The 20,361-nt window shown below is 37.0% G+C and overlaps 1 protein-coding gene across 1 annotated transcript in view; it reads right to left on the reverse strand.

Annotated features, from left to right (window-relative positions):
* grin2cb (glutamate receptor, ionotropic, N-methyl D-aspartate 2Cb) overlaps positions 1–17,507 on the reverse strand; it is a 38,176-nt gene extending 20,669 nt beyond the window's left edge. Inside the window, exons 1-5 of the mRNA XM_026915910.3 lie at positions 17,079–17,507; positions 16,245–16,470; positions 6,783–7,209; positions 2,733–3,328; positions 1,349–1,463 (exon numbers count right to left, since the gene is read on the reverse strand). Of these exons, the coding sequence (XP_026771711.1) occupies positions 1,349–1,463; positions 2,733–3,328; positions 6,783–7,193 (1,122 nt within the window). The 5' untranslated portion in view covers positions 7,194–7,209; positions 16,245–16,470; positions 17,079–17,507. The remainder of the gene's footprint in view (positions 1–1,348; positions 1,464–2,732; positions 3,329–6,782; positions 7,210–16,244; positions 16,471–17,078) is intronic.
* Positions 17,508–20,361: the final 2,854 nt, after the last annotated feature.

Below are 20,361 nucleotides of genomic sequence, written 5' to 3' on the forward strand. Positions count from 1 at the left end.
TCTTCCATGGTTACATTATACTAATAGAATCATGTTTTTCTGTTTTCTTAATATTTTTGTAATTCAGAATAACTTGTCATTCTTGGTTTCCTTTCTTTGTCACTTATTGGAAAATCTTCCTTTGTTTTTGCCCAATTTTTTATTTATAGACAATTCATCCACTACCAAAGTCTTCCTACTTCAGAAAGAAAGGGAGGTCTAACCCAGACATCCTCTGAAACATATCAGTCACTGCATCTTTTCAAACTGTTGCATACAGCTAAACACATTTGCATTTCAGTGCTATCTGTGTACATGTGTTAAAAGATGCCTGTCATTGGCTAGTGTTGCCCTCATCAACAGAAGGGAGAGGGAAGAAAGCTGTCCTTTCCACCCAGATACCGCAGCTAATTATGCTCTGTTGGACTCCTAGCCATGTATAGCCATGGCATCATTAGGAACTGATTCGGAACATCATTGAACTCACAGCCTTTCAGTGATACCACAAATAGTGTGTTGTGCCACTGTAGAGCCATGTAAGAGAATTACATGACACATCCTTCCAGCTTTGTAGGATACTCACTGTTAATCAGTGTAGCAATGGTGATGAATTTCTCTTATTTGAAAAACTGACTTTCTTCAGCCTTATATAGCTTTGTGAAGTCTTAGGAATTCTCTTTCCAATACTATGAGCTCCAGTAACTGCTCATCTAACATTCTCTAAAAATCTCTTGTATAAGGCTGTTGAAGTTGAATTGAAATCTATGTTAAAATGCAAATAAACCAATTTATTTACCTGATTACAACAACTATAATTATTCTCTAATTATTATTCAAGAACTTCACCTATTTTCTGTAAATTTTCATGATTGTTCAAATCACAATGGAAAAAATTGTGTTAGCGATTATAGTTTTTTGCATCTATTGCCTGTATTATTACATTTATTGACTTTGCACTGTTTGTCACTGTCACCTCTTATCTGACATGCTAAGTGTTAAGTTTCATGTTAAGTGTAGCAGTGTGATTCTGGGTAACCTAAAATTCATTACAAGCATTACATTTGTTTGTAATAGGGAAATGACAATAAAGCCTACTTGACTTAACTTGACTTTCAGTTAGTGGATTAATTTAGCTTTTTCTAGAATATATCTAGAGCATTCAATTAAATGTTTATTTCTACCAATTTTTAAGTATTACATCATATAAGAACAGGAATATGCGTTTTAAGGGGGAGCATAGGAGTGTAAACATCATATCCTCCTAACATATTAAAAACAATGATTCCATTAATGATTTAATTCATTAACGGCCATTGTGTTCTGAGATATTAACATTTAGTGATCATGAAGGTCTCATTTTTCACCTTACCTTATCCCAGAGTCTCTCTCGGTCCAAAGCGATGATCACCATGGAGGGATTTGTGAGATAGCCATGAGCATTGAAAGACAAGTCTCTGTGCTCCCATGTCACATTTAGCATATGTCTATCAAAAAAGGCAAAGACAGTTTGAAATGCTGAAGTCCTGCCAATCAAACAAGATTCATCAGAGGAATTCATTATTTCATGTTTGCCAGTCCTTGAACTGATATATCAAGTGATATATCAAATGTTTATCAAACTTATTTATAATGTTTATAATTTGTTATTATTATTTATTATAATAATTTATTTATAATTTATAATTATATAGTAGCCAGCACAAACTCTGAAAGAACAATAAGACTGATGGACAAAGGGAATGGACGATTTACCATATATTAATATGTGTAATATGAATTTGCTCCCCCTCATCTGGCTGCTCCCATTTGGGGTCGCCACAGTGGATCACCCGTCTGCATATTTTGATTCTGACACAATTTTTACACTGGATGCCCTTCCTGAAACAAGCATCCCCATTTCCAGGCTTGAGACCAGCACTGAGGGTGCAGTGGCTCATGAGCATTTACTATGAACCAGAATGTGTACTATGAATGTGGTAATTTAATTGTTTACTATTTAAAGAACTTCTGCCATGCCCTTTTCTTGAATGCCCTTCACAATTGCTTTGGTAAAATTGACACATTTAAATGTTCAGAAAATAGCAGACCAACAGTCAAAGAACTATGAAAAAATTTGCTAAAGACATTAAATAGACTGCATCTATGAGTCATCAAGCCACAATAGCCCAATCTGAGAATATAATCAATGGAAATTCAGTCTCCAATGTGCCTCTGAAACTCTTCATCACAGATGATCTGGGGAAGCAATTGAAGCAGTCTTTAATGAGGTCAGCTTCTCCCAGGTGAAAAGCTGATTTAACTAGGAAATTTCTGAATCTCATTAGAAAGGAGACGACTGATCAAAAAGCACCTATGTGATGTTTCATTTTTGCCTGTGGACTATTTAGAATGAACAGCATTTCTGTATTCACTTAAAATAGATACTGATTTTTTTTTTCTAAACCTAGTTAAACTTCTCTGTATAGTTGCCTACACAGGGTTCTCTGAAATAATTAAAAACATCTCCCAAAGAAGGACTGCATTTATAACTTATAAATGAATAAATAACTAGAAAACATTTCTAGGCATCTGGTCCATATGTATAAATGCAGACCCACTCCTTTTCATTCTTCATAACTTAACATTCATATTTTTAAAAGCTAACTGACAAGAAGACTTATACCGAGCAGTTAAGAGTGCTCCATAACCAAAAAAAAAAAATAAATAAAAAATCTGTGGCTAATGATTCCTTTCAAGAAATGTTGAAATCTCACCTAAAAAGTGAATAGTGGTCATAGGATTTTGACGAACTGTTACACTGACTGTGTGCTTCAGGAACAAATCCTCTATGCTTGTGGAAACTGTACACCCCCTGCACCACCACAGCCACTCCTTCCCTCACCCTCTGGCGCAGAGTTTTCCTCCAGTGGTCTGAAATAATGCTGATGACCCCAATCGGAAAACTATCTGGAGGTGAAGCCTCTGGGTTTCCTACCGCCATGCTGGGGATGACCCAAATGTAGCCAGGTCCGAGGAGCCCGACATCAGACGCCATCCTGAACAGATACTGAGCCTCCTCGTGTGAGCAGTACACCAGATACACCTGAGCATCCACCTGTTGCAGCAGCCGGCGTGAGCGGATGTCATTGGCTCCCACCGACATCTCGAAGCTTAGCACGTCCTGCAGCTCCCAAAGAAAGTAGCTGGAGTCTGTGAAAGAGCGGATGTAGTCCACAAAGTTTTCATAGCCTGGATAAAGGCTGGTGATCACCACAAAGCTGCCCCAGTTGTATTCCTCCATTACTTTGAACATAGTATTGATCTGCTGCTCAATGGAAGCTCCCATCTGGAGGAAAGTCGAACCTTCAGCCTGGAAGAAAAGTGTAGAGAAAGAGATGCCAATATTGGTGAAGCAATTTCGTAAATTACAATGAAAGAGTTGGATGTTAGAGTTGTTAGACTTTAGTCAAAGTAGTCAAAGACTATTGCAAACTGAATATTCCATACGTTGTATTGTTGTTATGTGATATTAGTTTGTTTACTATGTTGTTTTTGATTGAACAACAATCGGTACACCTGACAACACCAGTTATGCTATAGTGTTTATGAATTGGACCATAAGTGGCTGTCTAATCTTCATTCATGATGCAATATAATAGGATGTTTTTAAAATCTCTGGCTTGTCTAAATTGCATCATCATTCTGACAAAAAATATAATATACAAATATAGTCTGTCCTTGAACCAGCACAAAAGGAACTAAATGCATTCCTTGCCACTGTTTTTGGTCTTTGGAATTTGTAGGAACTATCACAGTGTATCCATGAGTCACTGTGAACAATTAACCTTGAACACCTTTCTCAAGTGTGGAGGACTGGATGCACAATACAAAGATAAATTGCTGGAATATTGATCCTACTGTACAATTGCCACAAGCCACAATCATGATTTATTGCCCAACTTTTAATAATTTTTCTTTTCACTTTTGACAATTTGGTTTCAATATCTGTTTGAACTTGTAGCTGTTATATACAGCAGTTGTGAATGCATGTGTAAAGTTATACACAAATTTCACAAGTACATATTATTCTTGCCTCTTAATTCTGTCACATTAGAAGATGTCTTCGTGCCCTATTCTGCCAGCAGCCCTTGCCTCTCCAAGGTGGCTGAAAATGCAGGAGGGAGATTGAAATGCCCAATTAAGCTCCGATCTGAGAAAAAATGAGTGGAAAGGTCTCGTCTTGTCAGGAGCTAGGAGACATTTTCCCAAGACTCCTATCTGACATGAGCTTGCTCAAACCCATATACGCTGATCCAGTGTCCTTCAGGTAACTTCTACAGCTTACCTAAAGTAGGCTGGCTATGGGAATGAGAAGGGCTCAGGCTGAAAAGAGCTCTGGGACTCACTCTTACTTTTCAGTGCAACTTTTCTTTATTTTAAGAAGTAGAAAAGATCACCTAGGTTCAGCCCTCCAGAGCCTGACACCCAGATGCATCCAATTAGTTGAATTGAAAGTAATAGGATTGTTCCTGCATATCTACCATGACGGAGCTCCTTAACTGGGGATCACTCTGTTCTACCATTTGGGCTCCCAAATGAAACACTATCACTTCAAAACAGAATGTCTTCTTGATAAGTGCATGTCATATATGTGCCTGATTTCTTAGTCCTTGTGTTCCTACTGTGATCATATACTATACAATGAGCAGTAATCGAGAACTTAAAATGGCCCCTTGTTCTTGGAGTATAATACCTTAAATTGCCATTTATAGGTATGTACAACAACATGCATTCTTCAGTGTGTGCAAAAAATGAAAAAGTAATTACTCAATTAATTTAGCTAAATAGGCTTCCCAGACAACAGCAACGCTAGATTTCTTTAGAGACACTATATTTTAAGATTTTTGTAGTGAACAGTTTTTCCCACGCAGTCACCAGGCAAAGTACTGTACTTTAAGTAGTATAAATATGTGGAAGAGAAAAGGCAGCTATGTGTGGTCTATTTTTAACACTGTTTTTCCTTTTACTGTTTCGAAGGGAAAAAATATAGCCTCTTTGTTTTAAATGAACATTTTATGGCAAATAATTACAAAGTTATTGGAAGGAGTGGAAAGAGCAGGTAATTGCATATCAAATACAGGAATAGAAAATGCTGCAATAAAAAAGCCAAAACCCATCTGCTGGTATTTAACATGCATAAAATATGTATAACAACAGCTCTACTTTTTCTTAGCTTGTTGGAAGACAACCAGAAACAGGAGTCAGCTTTTGTTTTTTGAGAATCCAATTAAGACTCTTTCCAATACCATCATGATATGGAGGATGTAAGCATATTCTGTGTCTTTCTGTCCCATTTTTTTATACTTTATTCAGTCTTATCTCTCATCATATGACATACAAAGTGAGCATAAACATAATTTGAATAGCAATAATTGGACAGGAAACTGTTGTCTTCCGTAATCAGTACTAAATATTCTAATCTATCCCATAATTCTATAGACATTGTGTTTTTCAATTAGATGCACCCCTGTGCATTGTATTTGAATAATACGCAATGATTTTCCCTTATTACCTGATTCCTGTAAATATTATGAGCAAGCCAAGACAGAAAATGACTATTTATATCGAAACATGTCTACAATTACCTTGCACATCAGTGAGTGCCGTCTAATTCACCAGATTAGTAACACGAAGATGTTGTACTGTATTAAAAGTATAGTACTTTACAACTCTCTGAAATAGACCAGGTGTTAGTTCTTATGATTTTGGACCGCAAAGCCTACATAATCATATTATCTTTATTGTCTTTACATTTATCTGGCCATTACAAGCAATGTAATATTATGTTGTTTAAGGTGTTAGTTTTTAAAACACTTCCTGTTCTCGATAAATCCCAAGGAGAAAGTGGGACACCAAGCTCTTGGATGTTTATAATATTCATAATACCTATTGATTTCAAGGCTTCACAGATCTCAGCAGTCGTATTTGGACTATTTTTCAGACCTACTGGGAAAATGGTACTGCGAATATGAATATGATTGATTAGGTATGGATTTAATGCTTTAAATTGTACAAAACTGTATACTAATTAAACAAAGTTCTGATCTGATTTACAGCATACAACTGGGAACACATGATATTTGATTTTTCTGTCACTTGTTGTGTGTTATGTACCCAGCTGGTTAAATATGTTTGTTCATATATGTAAAGAGTACTTTTACATATTTGCAACTTCCCACTTTTGCAGTTTTTCAGACACAACATCCCTTAACCCAGTTTCAGCTTGCCTTGACTTGCATCGGCTAGGCTTTAGTCTACAACAAGGACTGCTTTATAGCACTGCTATATGCTTTCTATTCTCCTTCAAGCATCAAGTCCACCTCTCATTATTGTGAGGTAGCAAGATGTTCCTCAGTCAGCTCTAAAGCCTTATTAATATAAGCTTCAAATGACTGCAATCCACATTATTATTAAACAAATTGAAGCTAATTTTAGATTAAATTAACATTATAACTACTCATCTCAGTAATCTCTAATCTCTAACTGAAATTAATTTAAATAGGTCCAAAACCCTATGTGACTTATGGATCATCTTGTAGTAGTGAGTTTACCAGCTGACAAGGCATGTTTCACTAAAAGCTAAAATTTACAAAACTAGGTCAAATTTCCCCAAGTAGGCTAAATATACTTGAAGTGCGACGAAGTGGGTGTGCGCAAGAGCAGAAGTTTGCACACCCTAATCACAGAGCAACCAGGCATTTAGTGCCTTTATATATAAATACCAGATCTATTGGGCCTCACTTACCACATATATGTCAATTTACCTTGTGAGGGATGACTAAGGCAGATCCTCCATTAATACCAACTATGGGTATGGAAGTCTGGGAGGAGAGAAAGTCTAGGATCTGAGCTACCGCCTCTGAGTCGACATCATCCTCGAACACCACACCATGGAGGCTCTCAGCAGCCATGGTCTGACAGAGGCGAGTAAGCAGTGCACTAGGGCTTGTATCATTTACTAGCACAGTGATGGGGTTCACATCCAGCGGCAGGTCCAGGAAGTTCTCCCGGCTCAGACGGCCCTTTATTTCACCCTGGTGGCCAGAGCTGCTGAACACCACTGCAACATTAACTGTAGGTGGGCCAAAGAAAGGACGAGCCTGGTAATGCAGCATGGCAGTAAGCAACAGGAGGAGCTGGAGAGAGAAACTCAAACACCCCTGATGAATGGCCATTTCAGGCACCTACAGCCTACAAAGACAGAGAGAGAGGGGGGGGAGAGAAATAAATACATGCAATAAACTACAAGTTGAAATAATTCAATGCCTGAGGCTATTTCCATTACACATAAACCATCATTGCATGTGTCCAGTCCAAAGTATATTGAGTACATGCTGTGTATTTGTACACAATGTGTGTTTGGTCTCGACTACACCACTGCTTTGCTCTCAGTGTGTGTGGGTTGTATGTGCATCTAAGCAATTCTGAGACACAACAGGTAGTTAGCAATATGAAGAAGAAACACACTGAGAGCTCAGTGAGGGATTCACAGCAAACTGTGCCATGTTAACACTTCCCAGTGTCCACTCTTTGACTTGACTAACACACAGAGGGTGTCAGTCTGTGGTGCAACCACTTAAACAGAGAAGCACAACATAAAACAGCACTGTTTTTCTTTGTGTGACATTCTGTGATATGCTTCACACTTCTAACATTTCCAAAAGAAATATTAGGGCATTGTAATGGCCTTAATGATTTAATTGCAAAACTCATTATTAACTAATGTGATGACAGGTCACCAAGTTAACATTTAATATGAATATAATTTAAAATAAGAATTCAGCTGTACCATAGGAAATACTGATTGAAGTAAACAGATAATAGCAGTGTTCAGAGGTGCTATCCCTGAACAGGACTACACTAGGGATGAAAATTTTGATCTGCATGCTGCTTTAATTTCAGATGCATTTAAAATATTTCCTTAGTCACAGTTGTAAGAACAAATGTATTGCTTTCTTGTTTGGAAATAGGATTTGCTTTGTACCGGAAAATGTTAATGATAGTCCACAGGAATTGGATAGACTCCAAACCAGTGACAGGTGTGCCGCTGATGGTGCTGTTTGAAGATTCTTATAAATCACTAGTCATTTCAGATTGTTGCTTGTCAGATTATTTTAGCACAGACACTCTGACACTCTGCCTTTCTCCTATATATTATCTGATAACAATATATAATCCCCGGTGGACATGCAGGCAAGTAAGCGCATATCCCTTCCAGACCCATGTACAGATAGATATCTTCATTTCAGCATTTATGACATCCAATAATTCAAGGGACTATCTGCATAATGGATAAACAGGATTATATGAGATGCATCATGAAGTGATAAATACCAAAAATATATGGAAAACTGACCAGTGCACAATAGATCTAAATAAACTTCTAGAGTTTAATTTCTACATTACTACATTCTAATTATGTTAAAGTGTGACCTTAATATAGTATCACTTTTCTCATGATCAGTGTTACTATTACCATGTTAAATCATCCATAAAGAGTAATTTCAACTGGAGAAAGATAAATAACTTTGATGTCATGAAAACTGCTTTTGTGATGTTTGTTGTTTTCTTTTTTACTTTGGGTCTTGCTATAGTCAAGACTACCATTGTCAAGTCTAAGATAGGTCAAAGACCAGGGCTAGCTGAGATCGAATCAAGACCGAGTATTAAGGGTATCGAAACCAAACAGCAAATCCTTTTCAAGGCCAAATCTTTACTTCAACTAGTTGGCTTTATTAGTGCATTAGTGCTCCATTGACTAGCTTATGTTTTCTAGACTAAGGAATAACTTCTTGTCAAACTTTGTGCATGTGAAAAGAATACACAACACAAACATTATTTTTACAAACTCAGACAAGACCAAGGCCATATTTAGCGAACCGAATGCCCAAAACTGTGACAAGTCCAAGTACAAATGCCAATAAATCCGAGACAAGTCCAAGTCAGTACAGAAAACGTCTCAAGATTGGACTTTAGTCTAAAGCCCTGTTCCTTAGCAGACCACACAATTAAAACATTCGAAACAGTCCATACAGATACATGAGCTATGATTCGTAGGATATTTCTGCCTGAAAATAAATGCTGCGGAAGACTGATGTAATAAATCTGTGTGACAGTCTATCTCCAGCAGAAATGATGTATGAAGCCTGATCACAAGTGGTCATTGGAGACATGTTCATAATGCCAGGTGTGAACAGCTATGCGTCCACTTGTGATCTGATCACCCAGGACACATATTAATTCCAGGTGTGAAGTGGCCTAAGACTGGATTTGAGCCTACAGCCCTAACTTTGTGTATGTCTATAGTGTCATATAAAGGTAATAATATGACATGCCAAACATAAAACCAAAACTAATATAGGATCAGAGGAAATGTACAGAATTATGGCATTTATTGTGCTGTGACATTATTATATTTTTTTTTATAAATAGGAGAATTGTCACTTTAGTTAATTTTCCAATTAAACTTTTATGACACTGACATCATCATCATTATGTGAGAAGTACACTCATATAAGTCATTCAAGAAAGTGTCATAACAGAACCTAATTTCGCAAATCTATGTCACACTGACAAAAGCAGTCTTTGTTGGAATAAGCTTTTGTAAATGTTAATATTGTTTTAAATCAGTTGTCATGAGGGGTTTATGTATGTGTCATGTAGCCCTATGTACAATATCCTTATATAAAGTGTTACCATTATCCATACAGGGCTACGCAGTACGCAACATTTACAGAGCTACACAATATCCCCAGTGTATGAATTAACTATTACAGTGATAAGCAGTATCCAGCTAATACACATTGTTTTCTGTAGCAGATACAAGTACAGTGATATTAGAGCTATATTTGGAAATGTATTCCTACCCCATACCACAAAGAGACTTACATCAAAACTCTACACTATATCTCTGCATTTATGGCTCACATCAGGAGATCATTTTTCTAGGAGTTCAGTCCAGCAGATTGGACCACTGCTGATGGTAACTCATTAATTAATTACGAATGACCAAACTGGCCATTATGCACTCCTGCATGTGATGCTCCCCCAACATGTTGGCCTTGTCTTTTAGAGCTATGATCAGGTTCCAAAAAAAGGATTGATTCCTACACACAGTTCTGAGCTATGTGCATTAGAGAAAGCAGCTGCTTTTTTTCAAGTATGAAACCAAACAGCATCACAGCCTAATGAGATGAACCTGATTTAGAAGCGTAAAGGTTATTCCCATCAATCCATGCCAGCATTTTACAAGTGCAACCATACAACCTATTAAGCAATCAGAGCAGCTACAACACTCATTTAAATTACAGTGGCTGATAAATATCTGTTGCTATTTGCAGTTTTTTAATAGTTCACTCAATAATAGAATAGTGAAACTCCATGATAAAAACAGCTCCTTGTTTAATTGGAGATCACAAGAAGTGTCTAGTTCAGACGAAACAGATGGCAAGGGAGATAGAATGACAAAGAGTCTCAAAACAAATTATTGCCTGCCAAGAAGAATCTTAGGTAGAGAATTTATACACCCTTATTCTCATTAAATCATCTCCATTTGATCACACTGAATACTGGTCGAGGAAACCTGAGTCCTTACTTATGCAGACAGTGCAAATTATTCTACTATTTATATTATTTTCCCATAAGAATGGACTTATGATAAAAGGAGGCAAAGGCACAGAGATTGTTAAGTAAATGATGTATGAATGTCAGAGATTTTTTATAACATTCAGGGCATCATGACTAATTATTAACTGACCATAAAAATAAGCTGTTCCAATCAATGGACAGAATAAAACTGGCAGAAAAACAAGGTCCATGATTCTGCTTTGTAAACTGAAAAAAGTTTAAAGCCATGCTGAGCTAATATACAGTATGCGTCACATATAATAGAATTGACTATTTCATTTATCTTACTGTTCTCCGTCTCTAGGAAATAAGGAGGATGATTACATTTTTTCTGTCCTGCTTTTATGGTTTAATCTTATGCATATCCTCCCAGCAGTATACTCTCAGAAGAAAGTACTAAACTGGACCTTCCCTGTTGCTGGGGTAGTACCCTCAAGGGTATATCTGTCTTTTACATGTGGAAATGTGGATATAATGTACCTTAAGAAATGATGTAAGTTACATAAATTAGTTAGTCAGGTGTTTAATGTGTGCACTTTTCTATGTAAAAGTATCACAAATTTCCCTTTTGTTGTCCTTGTTTGTTTTGTTTTCTATAGCCATGTGTTTTTTTTTGTTTTTTTTTAATGTCTCCACCTCATCTTGTCATTGGTCTGTTCTCTAAGGTGTTCACCTCTCTGGCATTTAGTCCTGATTAGTTTGGTTATTTAAGCTTATGTTTTATTTTATTGCTTTTGTTCCTCATAAGCCTTGCTGTAGGTCTATGTGCATTATTGAGCAGTGCGCTCTATATTTGTTTGGTCCTGGTTTTTCTGACAAGTGCCTGTTTTTGTTTTTGATTAAGGATTATTACTTTTTGACATTGCCTGCATGTGTATTGACCCCTATATCGAACCATGACAATGGCTTCTGCCCACAATAAACAACACACACTTGTGTCTTGTCTCATCACATAGTGTATTACAAAAAATTACATACTAAAGGTACAAAAGGTGGACCCTTGAGAGTATCAACCCAGCAACAAGGAAAGGTACAGATTAGTACCCTTTTTTCCTGAGGTGTGTAGATGGAATACACTGAGCCACCTCATATATTAATATTCTTATGCTATTGATTTTACAAATTTCAATCTTTAAAATTTCTAGCATTATTGGAAGATAATTTTGAAAAAAAAAAAAAAAAATAGAAAAAAAAGATTCAAGCTTCGAATATAGGCTTAATAAACATATATCTGGTTTACTGTAATCATATAATTGAAAATGCTAGATAGATTTGGCTATATTTATTTGCTAAGATATCATTTTTTTGCAGAAAGTAACTCTTGTGGGAAATGAGGTGTAGATGTGGTGACTTGTTACTCAATATGCAATTTATTTATTTATTTATTTGCAATTCCCAGAGTAAAACACTGAAACACCTGCAGTCCTGCTTTGATGGGGCCAATAACACATAAGCTGTGAATGGTGTTAATATATTCACATTATATTCACATTTCAGCATGTTGGATGTGCTGGAGATCTTCTCATGTCTGTCATTTAAACTCCTCTGATCCTTTTACAAACACTTTGATGTGTTTGATCACGGGTCCTTGGCCAAATGAACATCACAGCTAGTGCATTTGTTCCCTTGATGAACATGACCGTCATAAGATAATAATTAAAGAACATGAAACAACTTAACTAATTTATTTTTATTAAATCTTTTCTTCATAGAATGCATCCCCTCATCAGTCTGCCATCAGTGTGGCAGTAGGATACAAGTAAAAAAAAAAAATAAAAAATTGTAGAAAATGTAGAACAATTAAAGGCTGAAAAATGAAACACTTAAAGGCTGTAGTGTAGGCAATTCAGTTCAATTAAATTTTTTATTGTATACAGTTTTAACAATAGATATTGTCTACTGATAAGCAACTTTACATAAATATGGATTTTGCAACAACAGCAGGAAAATCTCCTGGAAACGATGGGCGAAAGAAGGGACTCAAAAGGGAACCTCCTTTAGGTGATACAAAGCCACCTAATTTGTTTACTAATCACACTGTCTTTTTACTTCACCAGGTTTTTATTTAATCTGCATTAAACCAGTGCTTTATTGTGAAGTCTTGTAAATGAGATTCCAAGCCTTATTTAAAGTGTGTTTGCTTCTTTATTTATTAACTAAAGAAGTGCCTGTTTTCTCAGTTCTGCCTTTTGGATCTCTGTATTAGTCAGACATAAGTAACTCATCCCTTGTTTCTTGTTTATATCCCTGGATCATGGATTGTAGGTAATACTTAATGATGCTCACTGAATCACTGAATTAATAATTGGACATGTGTTTTTTACACCTATATTTACTCAAAATGAAAGCCCCTGAAAGCCAGAAAAAAAAAAAAAATTATATATATATATATATATATATATATATATATATATATATATATATATATATATATTAATAAACAAATATGTGTGTGTGTTTGTGTATATATATATATATATATATATATATATATATATATATATATATATATATATATATATATATATATATTTTCTGGCTTTCAAGGGCTTTCATTTTCATTTCATCCTTTCTCTCTGGCTACCACTTTAACCATTAACACCGTTGATGTTGGAGTTTGAAGCTGTAGGAGAAAGAGCTACAGTACAGTCCAGTCCAGTGCTACTGATGTGAGAACTTAACTTATGTACTTATGTACATGTACAGTGCAATTCAGCAGCATGATCCATCACACATTATAATTCTAATACAAAAAGATCACTGGTAATAACACATTCATGACACAAGATCAGCTGTGGATGCCAGCTGCCCTAATTGCATCTGATTCAATAAAGTTACCCCAAACACCTTCACATGTGTGTGCATGAATGTCTAAATAATGAGACCATCATTATTTATCAAAGTCCTTATGAGGACACCAGCTGAAGCTATAGGTGTTGGTTTGATCGATCAATAAAAAAACAGCCCCACATAAACTACAGCCCCTCAGATCACAACAGAAAATAATTCCTGCTTGTTTTTTTTTCTGTGTAATTTTACACCTTGGGTATTTTTAGAAAGTAAAAGCCCTGCTGTTGATTCTAACATGTCTGTAAAGTTACAAAGACTAAATTATCATCAGTGCCACCTCTGACTCCAGATGCACTGTTAATTCCTTTCCATTAATTCCCTTCCAATAGGTTCTACAGACACTGTCTAAGTGGAGTACACAGTGGACAGTGTCTTTAATAGCCTCACATGACTCCATTGTCCTCATGTGAGAGCACCACCTTTTCTTCCAACTTTTTTTTTTTGTGAATAAATCTACATAAGATCATCATACGAGGATGGTTGGGTTGTACTCCTTTTTTTTTTAGTAAGACATTGATCGGTTTCATAGTTCATAATCCATAGTTCATAGTTATCAGGTGCTAATAAACAAAATTACCCAAAACAAACTACAAGGCACACAGCATTAGAGTTTGGGTCTCAGTAAGGATGGAGTGGACAGATAGAGCGGACAGTAATAAGTCCATAATGGTCTCTCTGGTTCTGTAGCCATATAGGGTGAGATGATTAAAGCTGAGGGAGATTACATGCTATAGTAGCACCATATTACCATCTCTCTGTGTCTATCAGCAACATATTTCTCAATAAATTTAGCTTCTCTTTGCATTCTGTATCATAGTTTGATGCATGTATTTGCAATAGGGATAATGGCTAACTGAAATGAATTACAGCTGGGTTCTTGGAAAGGTTCTCTAATGACCTCCCCTGAATATATGACTTATAGTAGCACACAACATTATAGTGTGTTTGGCAGGTTTTCATTTAAGCTATGCTTATCCCGATTGGATGGTGATGTGGTTTTGTGTTACTGCCTATTAGTTGCCTTCTAGGCATGGGATATGAAATGTCTTGCATGTGGTTGGGCTGCAATCACAGTCAAAGCTAGAAGGACTGAGATAATACTCCTTTAATGTCACGGTCACAGAGGTCATGTAGAACATAAACGTCCAGGTGTTTCTGTCCTCTTTAGCTCACTCACTGCCAGCATACCCACCAGCACACACTCAATATGCATGTTTTAATTAGGGTTATGATCTACATTTTTCATAAAACATGCTGGATATTCACACATCATCAACTCTGATTATTGAGTGTTCATATAGTATACTGCACAGTTAAAAAAAATCCATGCCACGGTTGTATTCTGATCACTTTCTTCATCCCAGCACACTGCTACTCACCTGCACAACAGTAAAATGAGCATATGAAAGCAGCTCGGTAAGTCTGCTTCAAAAAGACATAAACCTGACATGACGGTAATTATATTCCTATCTAACTGGAATAGACAAGATGGGTTTCAACATTAGTAATGGAGTTGTCATCATCATTTATTACCTGATTGGCAATGTGGACATAAATAAACGTTAACTGATGCATTAGACACCCTACAAACACATCTGCATGCAAATTAAACTATAAAATGTTGACGCAGTTTTTTCCTTTCAAATGTACAGCATGGTCTTATAAGTGCAAATTAGTAATTATTTACATGAGCCAAGCCTTAGGAAAATGTTAGGAAAGGTACTCATAGCTACTTTTACAGCTTCATATACTGTATAATAAAATATATATATTTTTATATTTTATGTAAAGTTTATGTGAGATGTACATGTGGTCCATATAAACCACAGTGTAGGCATAGGATACGATGCACACACAATACATTCTTCAAGGTTAGACACAGGCATCAGAGGACACACACATCCACAACTGCATACAGATGTAGATTCACAAGCTATTACATAAAATATATGTAGTCGTATGTATTTGTCAAGCTCTCAGATTTCCCTTAGGAATATAGCAAATCCTAAACACTTTAGCAATTCATAAACCATACAGCTTTCTCCACTGTGACCTTGTCTGATTTGATGTAGTAGACTGTATATTTGCAATGACTATGATGGTTATCATATCTTTAGTTGGATTATATCTTTACAAAGTCTGTATATTAATAGGAATAATTCCTCTAAATAAACACACTACAGTGTGTCTGCCTTTGCCATATTTAACTCTCCTCTTTTGCCTAATTGCATCCCTTCACATGAGACAGTTTACCTGTAACTAATCCTCAGTCAAGTATTTGCTCCAGTTAAAGACATATGTTTAGTCATACCATATTAGTTCTGTTAAGGATACATGTTTTACACATTGAAAACTTGCACTGAAATACCTATAAATATCCCTATGCAGTCTGTTGGCATTAACATTTATGTAAATTAAAGACCGGATATCAAGTTTATAAATAAACCTTATTGCTGATAGCTGAGTGTGTCACTCCATTTATAACAACTCTGCTGCCTGCATTGTATTTCCCTCTTTCTAGGAATACTATTACTACAAGCTGACAGCGAGCAGCACACCTGTTACCACGCTACAAGTCCCCCTACACAGACATCACCTTTGAAATGCAAAAACACAGTCTCTCTGTGCAAACAGCAGGTACAGCAGCGACTCTGTTGCACCAGCCAGTGCATCCCAAATAGAGATCTGTGTTAATATCCATGACTCAGATGCAGAAAAGGAACATATGCAGAAGGAGGGAGTTTGCTTACCTTCACCGGCTGAATGCATCCGAGCCTGACCTCGAGCAGTACACACTTTCACTGCAGGTGTCTAGGGTTCCCTTCTTTTCCTCCCCTCCTTTTTCGTCTCTCTCTCCTTTGTTGATTCTCTCTCTTAGTCACTCTCTTTCTCTTCTAGCACTTAGTGAGTTCACTGTTGTACCAGCAAAAGACCTTGCAGGGACAGAGATCCTTGGCATGAAGACAAAAGTTGTGTCTGGTGAAGACAAAAAAAGAAAGGAGTTTTGGAGAGACCAGTGTCCCAAAAGAAGGAGAAAGGCAGATGTTGGCAGCTTCACTGCCTCGTGATGGCAGCGAGAGGTATCTGGAGGATTGCAGTTGCGATTTCTGACTAGGAAAAGGTGTGAGTGCAGGTGCTGAGGTGAACCGAGTTGAGAATGGAGATTCCCTGCCAGGACTGTGTGTGAATATGTGTGTATGTGTCTGAGAGAAAGAATAAAATATTTATAAATAATATTTTATTTGCCCTTGGACACAAGATTTTAGTGTCCTGGTTTGTGTGAATGGTGTGCAGTAAATTGCCATATTTACCATACGTCTTTAGGTTTTAAGTGATCTTGTGTATTTGTAAAGGAAAAAAAATGTGGGTTAACTCACACATTGAATGTGAGAATGTTTACTCCAGACTAACCCTTCATCCTAAATTAGCCACTTTTTTTCTTCTCTGTCACCAATCTACTTCTCCAGCCTTGAGGGAAAATAATGCTAAAGGACAAGTAAACAACAACAACAACAACAACAACAACAAATCAGTCGATAATTAAAAAAGATGATGACAATGAGAGAGATGGTGTGATGTCTGACCTCTTCTATTCCAGCTGCTGCTGTCTTTTCTGATAAGTGAAGCAAAAGTCCATGTAGATGTTTATCTTGGTGAAGTGTTTTTGCCACAGTTTCCACCCTTCTCACTGAGGATATGGTGTGGTCCAAAATCCAGAAAGTTAGTTAAGTCACACAGTGATCAATACAGTCATTTAGCTGTGACTTTCCTAAAGCTGTGGCTCCAGTTTCTCAGTTCAGAACCAGTGAGGCAGTGATGATGGAAATCCGTGAATAAAGGAGCAGGTTTTGGAGTTTCAGTCCGTGTCCAGGTTCTGTGCTTCTGTGGCATGTCAGGTTTGTTCAGGCACTTGCTGCTCTCCATGCGATGTAACCACGGCAGCTTCTGAGCCCTGATAATCTTGCTGTACAGATTTATCCTCCTCTTCTCCCTCCCATGCTCCCTCCTCACTACCACACACTCTCCCCCCCTTCTCTCCGTCTCTCTGTGGACCTGTGTCCCTCCCCATCACTGATTCTATACTCTTATACTCATTAATGGAGCTTTCCCTATTTTCAGACCTTTTCTGATTTTTTTTAGATGCATTGCTATTTTTGTCCCTTATACTGCTCTGGCTTATGAAGTTTTGGAATTTTTAGCCCCTCTCCTTTCCTCCTTTCTTTCCTTTTTTTGTGACAAGTATAAAGGTTTGTCTCAGGTCTTCCATTTTGTGGATTTTCTCCGTAATCCCTTTATACCACCAGCACCGCCCACACACACACACACACACACACACACACACACCTTTCTGACCTTGCTGGTTCCACCTAATAGATGCAGTTTGTTTTCTTCAGACATACTACAAACTCTACCTTCAAAATTTGTAGACACTGTCTGGTCACTGCAAAAATCGTTGTTTAAAATTTAGTGAGTTAAATCATGTCATTCTGTTTGCCAACTACAAATTTTGGGGTTTGTGAAAGTAAGAAAATAGCATATGTAATAAAGCTTTTTTAGCCTGTCTATAATGATGTGTAAAAATAAATATGCTTAATGCTTTGATATCTTTTACAGCTGAGGAGAAAAACCTGAGACACTGTCGTAATACCCGTAGTACTGTTTTTCAAAATAGTCATGTGCTTTTCTTTTCTTTCTTTTTCTCACATTAACAGCCCTCTTTCCACCTTCCATTTTCTACTCTGCATTCAAAGGAAAGTCTGTAAATTGTCTGTAGTGCTTTGTTCACCGCATATCTTTTAACTAAAGCTAAAAATACAGTTGAGTTATTTTTGAACAGACCAGGTGATGACATGCTGACAGGTGCAGGAGCTAATGTCTCACTGCTTTGAACATGCATTACAATATGACGCTGTGAACCTCGCATGAATCACATTCACACATTACATATAAAAGAGTATAAATGTCACATTTGGCCTCTATTATACTAATTTCCAAAAATATTATTCTATACCACCATGTACACATTTTATTTAGCATCCAACTAAAAGATGCACAGTTACATGTTTGTAAGCTTGAGGACATTATAATCAGTCAAACTGAAAGGAGAAAAGTGAGCAATCAATAATGATAATGATAGCATTTAACTTCTGTTCTGTGTTTCTGGAATATAGCTGGTGGCCATTTCCATACAGCATGTAATGACTAATTCAGTGCAGTCCAACTTACACATAGTACTGCTATCCCTTGCTTTGCGCTATAATAAATTCACTCATTCATTCAGTTTCAGTATCCACTTCATGCCGGTTAGGGTTGCAGTGGATCTGGTGCCTATCTTTGGGAACACTGGTCATGATGAGGACTGGAATATGTCCGGGATGAAATGTCTGTTGCTATAATAAATGTCTTGTTTTTGTAGTGATCAAATCAATATGATCTCAGATTTGTACAACGTGCATCCCTTGATCCATGTGAAAAGTTAAATTAAGTTTAGGGCTTGCATTCAAATGTTTTCTTGCAATTTAGTTTGAAATCAGCAGAAAACCAAGCCCCCTTGCTTATTCAGAATTCAATGCATTTAACTTGCATTCCATACAAGTTATTATATTGTGTTGTTATAGGTACATTGTCTTGTTACAGGAACAGGTATTATGCATGGCCAGATGCAGTGGCACTATTATGTAAGTCCTGGGTCCTTCACGTGCACTTGTAGTCACATGGAAAAGCCTTTGAAAGAAGCTCTGGTGTGGTCTGGTGTTCTCACATGGCGAAGGTGGAGTCTGTCAGTCTGTCAGGTCTCTCAGCAGTAGAGTGCAGCACACCCCAGGCAACAGCTGCCTGACTCAGTGCATCAGATGGACTGTGAGAGAAAAAATAGAATTAGTCTGGAAATATACAAATAGTGCTGTGCATTGTGACAGATATTTTGCTGCTGTAAAAGGTAGCTATTATTAGAAAGGCTTTGTTGAGGAAAAACACTAGAAAAATTAAATTAATTAGGGTTAATCCTGCTGCCAAATTTCCAGGAGTAACATCTGGAAGACTGCTGTGTCGATTGATGGGAGCCATGAAAGTTTGCAAATGCTCATTTGGAAACTTGAATATATTAGGCAATCTAAAGCTTAGTAAAGTTTTTTGAGTCAATTAAACATTTGTTAGTGGTTTTCCTTTGAAAAACAAATGACTTTTTAAGGTCCATTCCAAGTGATCAAAGTAAATGTGTTGCATACTAAATGAGTCATTTTGAAACACACTAGGAAATATCATGGCAGTCTCTAAAATTGCATATAATTAACTTGACCATATAAATGAAGGTTTCTGGGTGTGGAGCATTGTCACTTCACACCTCCAGGGTCCTGAGCTCAGGTTACTGTCTGTATGGAGTTTCCCATGTTTACTCGGTGTCTTTGTTGATTTCTTATAGGTTCTCTGGTTTCCTCCCACCTCCCAAAAAACATATTAGTAGGTGGATTGGCTAAGCCAAATTGCCCGAGGTGTGAATGAGTGTGTGAATATGTATATGGATTGTGTTCTGCAATGGACCGGCATCACATTTAGGGTGTGTCCCTGCCTTGCAGCCAGTGTTCCTAGAATAGGCTCTGGATCCACCGCAACCCTGACCATGAATGAATAAATAAAGGAACATCATGCTATCTAGGGGGAAAACACAATCTTTGTTTCCCACAGCATCTTCTTGCTGCCATCTATAGGTCCTAAACCAAAAAAAAAGAATTATGATTCCTTCATGGCTCTTTAATACAGTTGCGTTGGATGATGACTCTGTGACTGCAGACAACTGTCACTATTTTTCTCAATCTTCTGAGCAGGACCATCACCGTCCCATACTTACTGCCTCTAATCCCCAGCAAT

Source organism: Pangasianodon hypophthalmus, chromosome 12 (assembly GCF_027358585.1).
Source record: "Pangasianodon hypophthalmus isolate fPanHyp1 chromosome 12, fPanHyp1.pri, whole genome shotgun sequence".
Classification (NCBI taxonomy): domain Eukaryota; kingdom Metazoa; phylum Chordata; class Actinopteri; order Siluriformes; family Pangasiidae; genus Pangasianodon; species Pangasianodon hypophthalmus.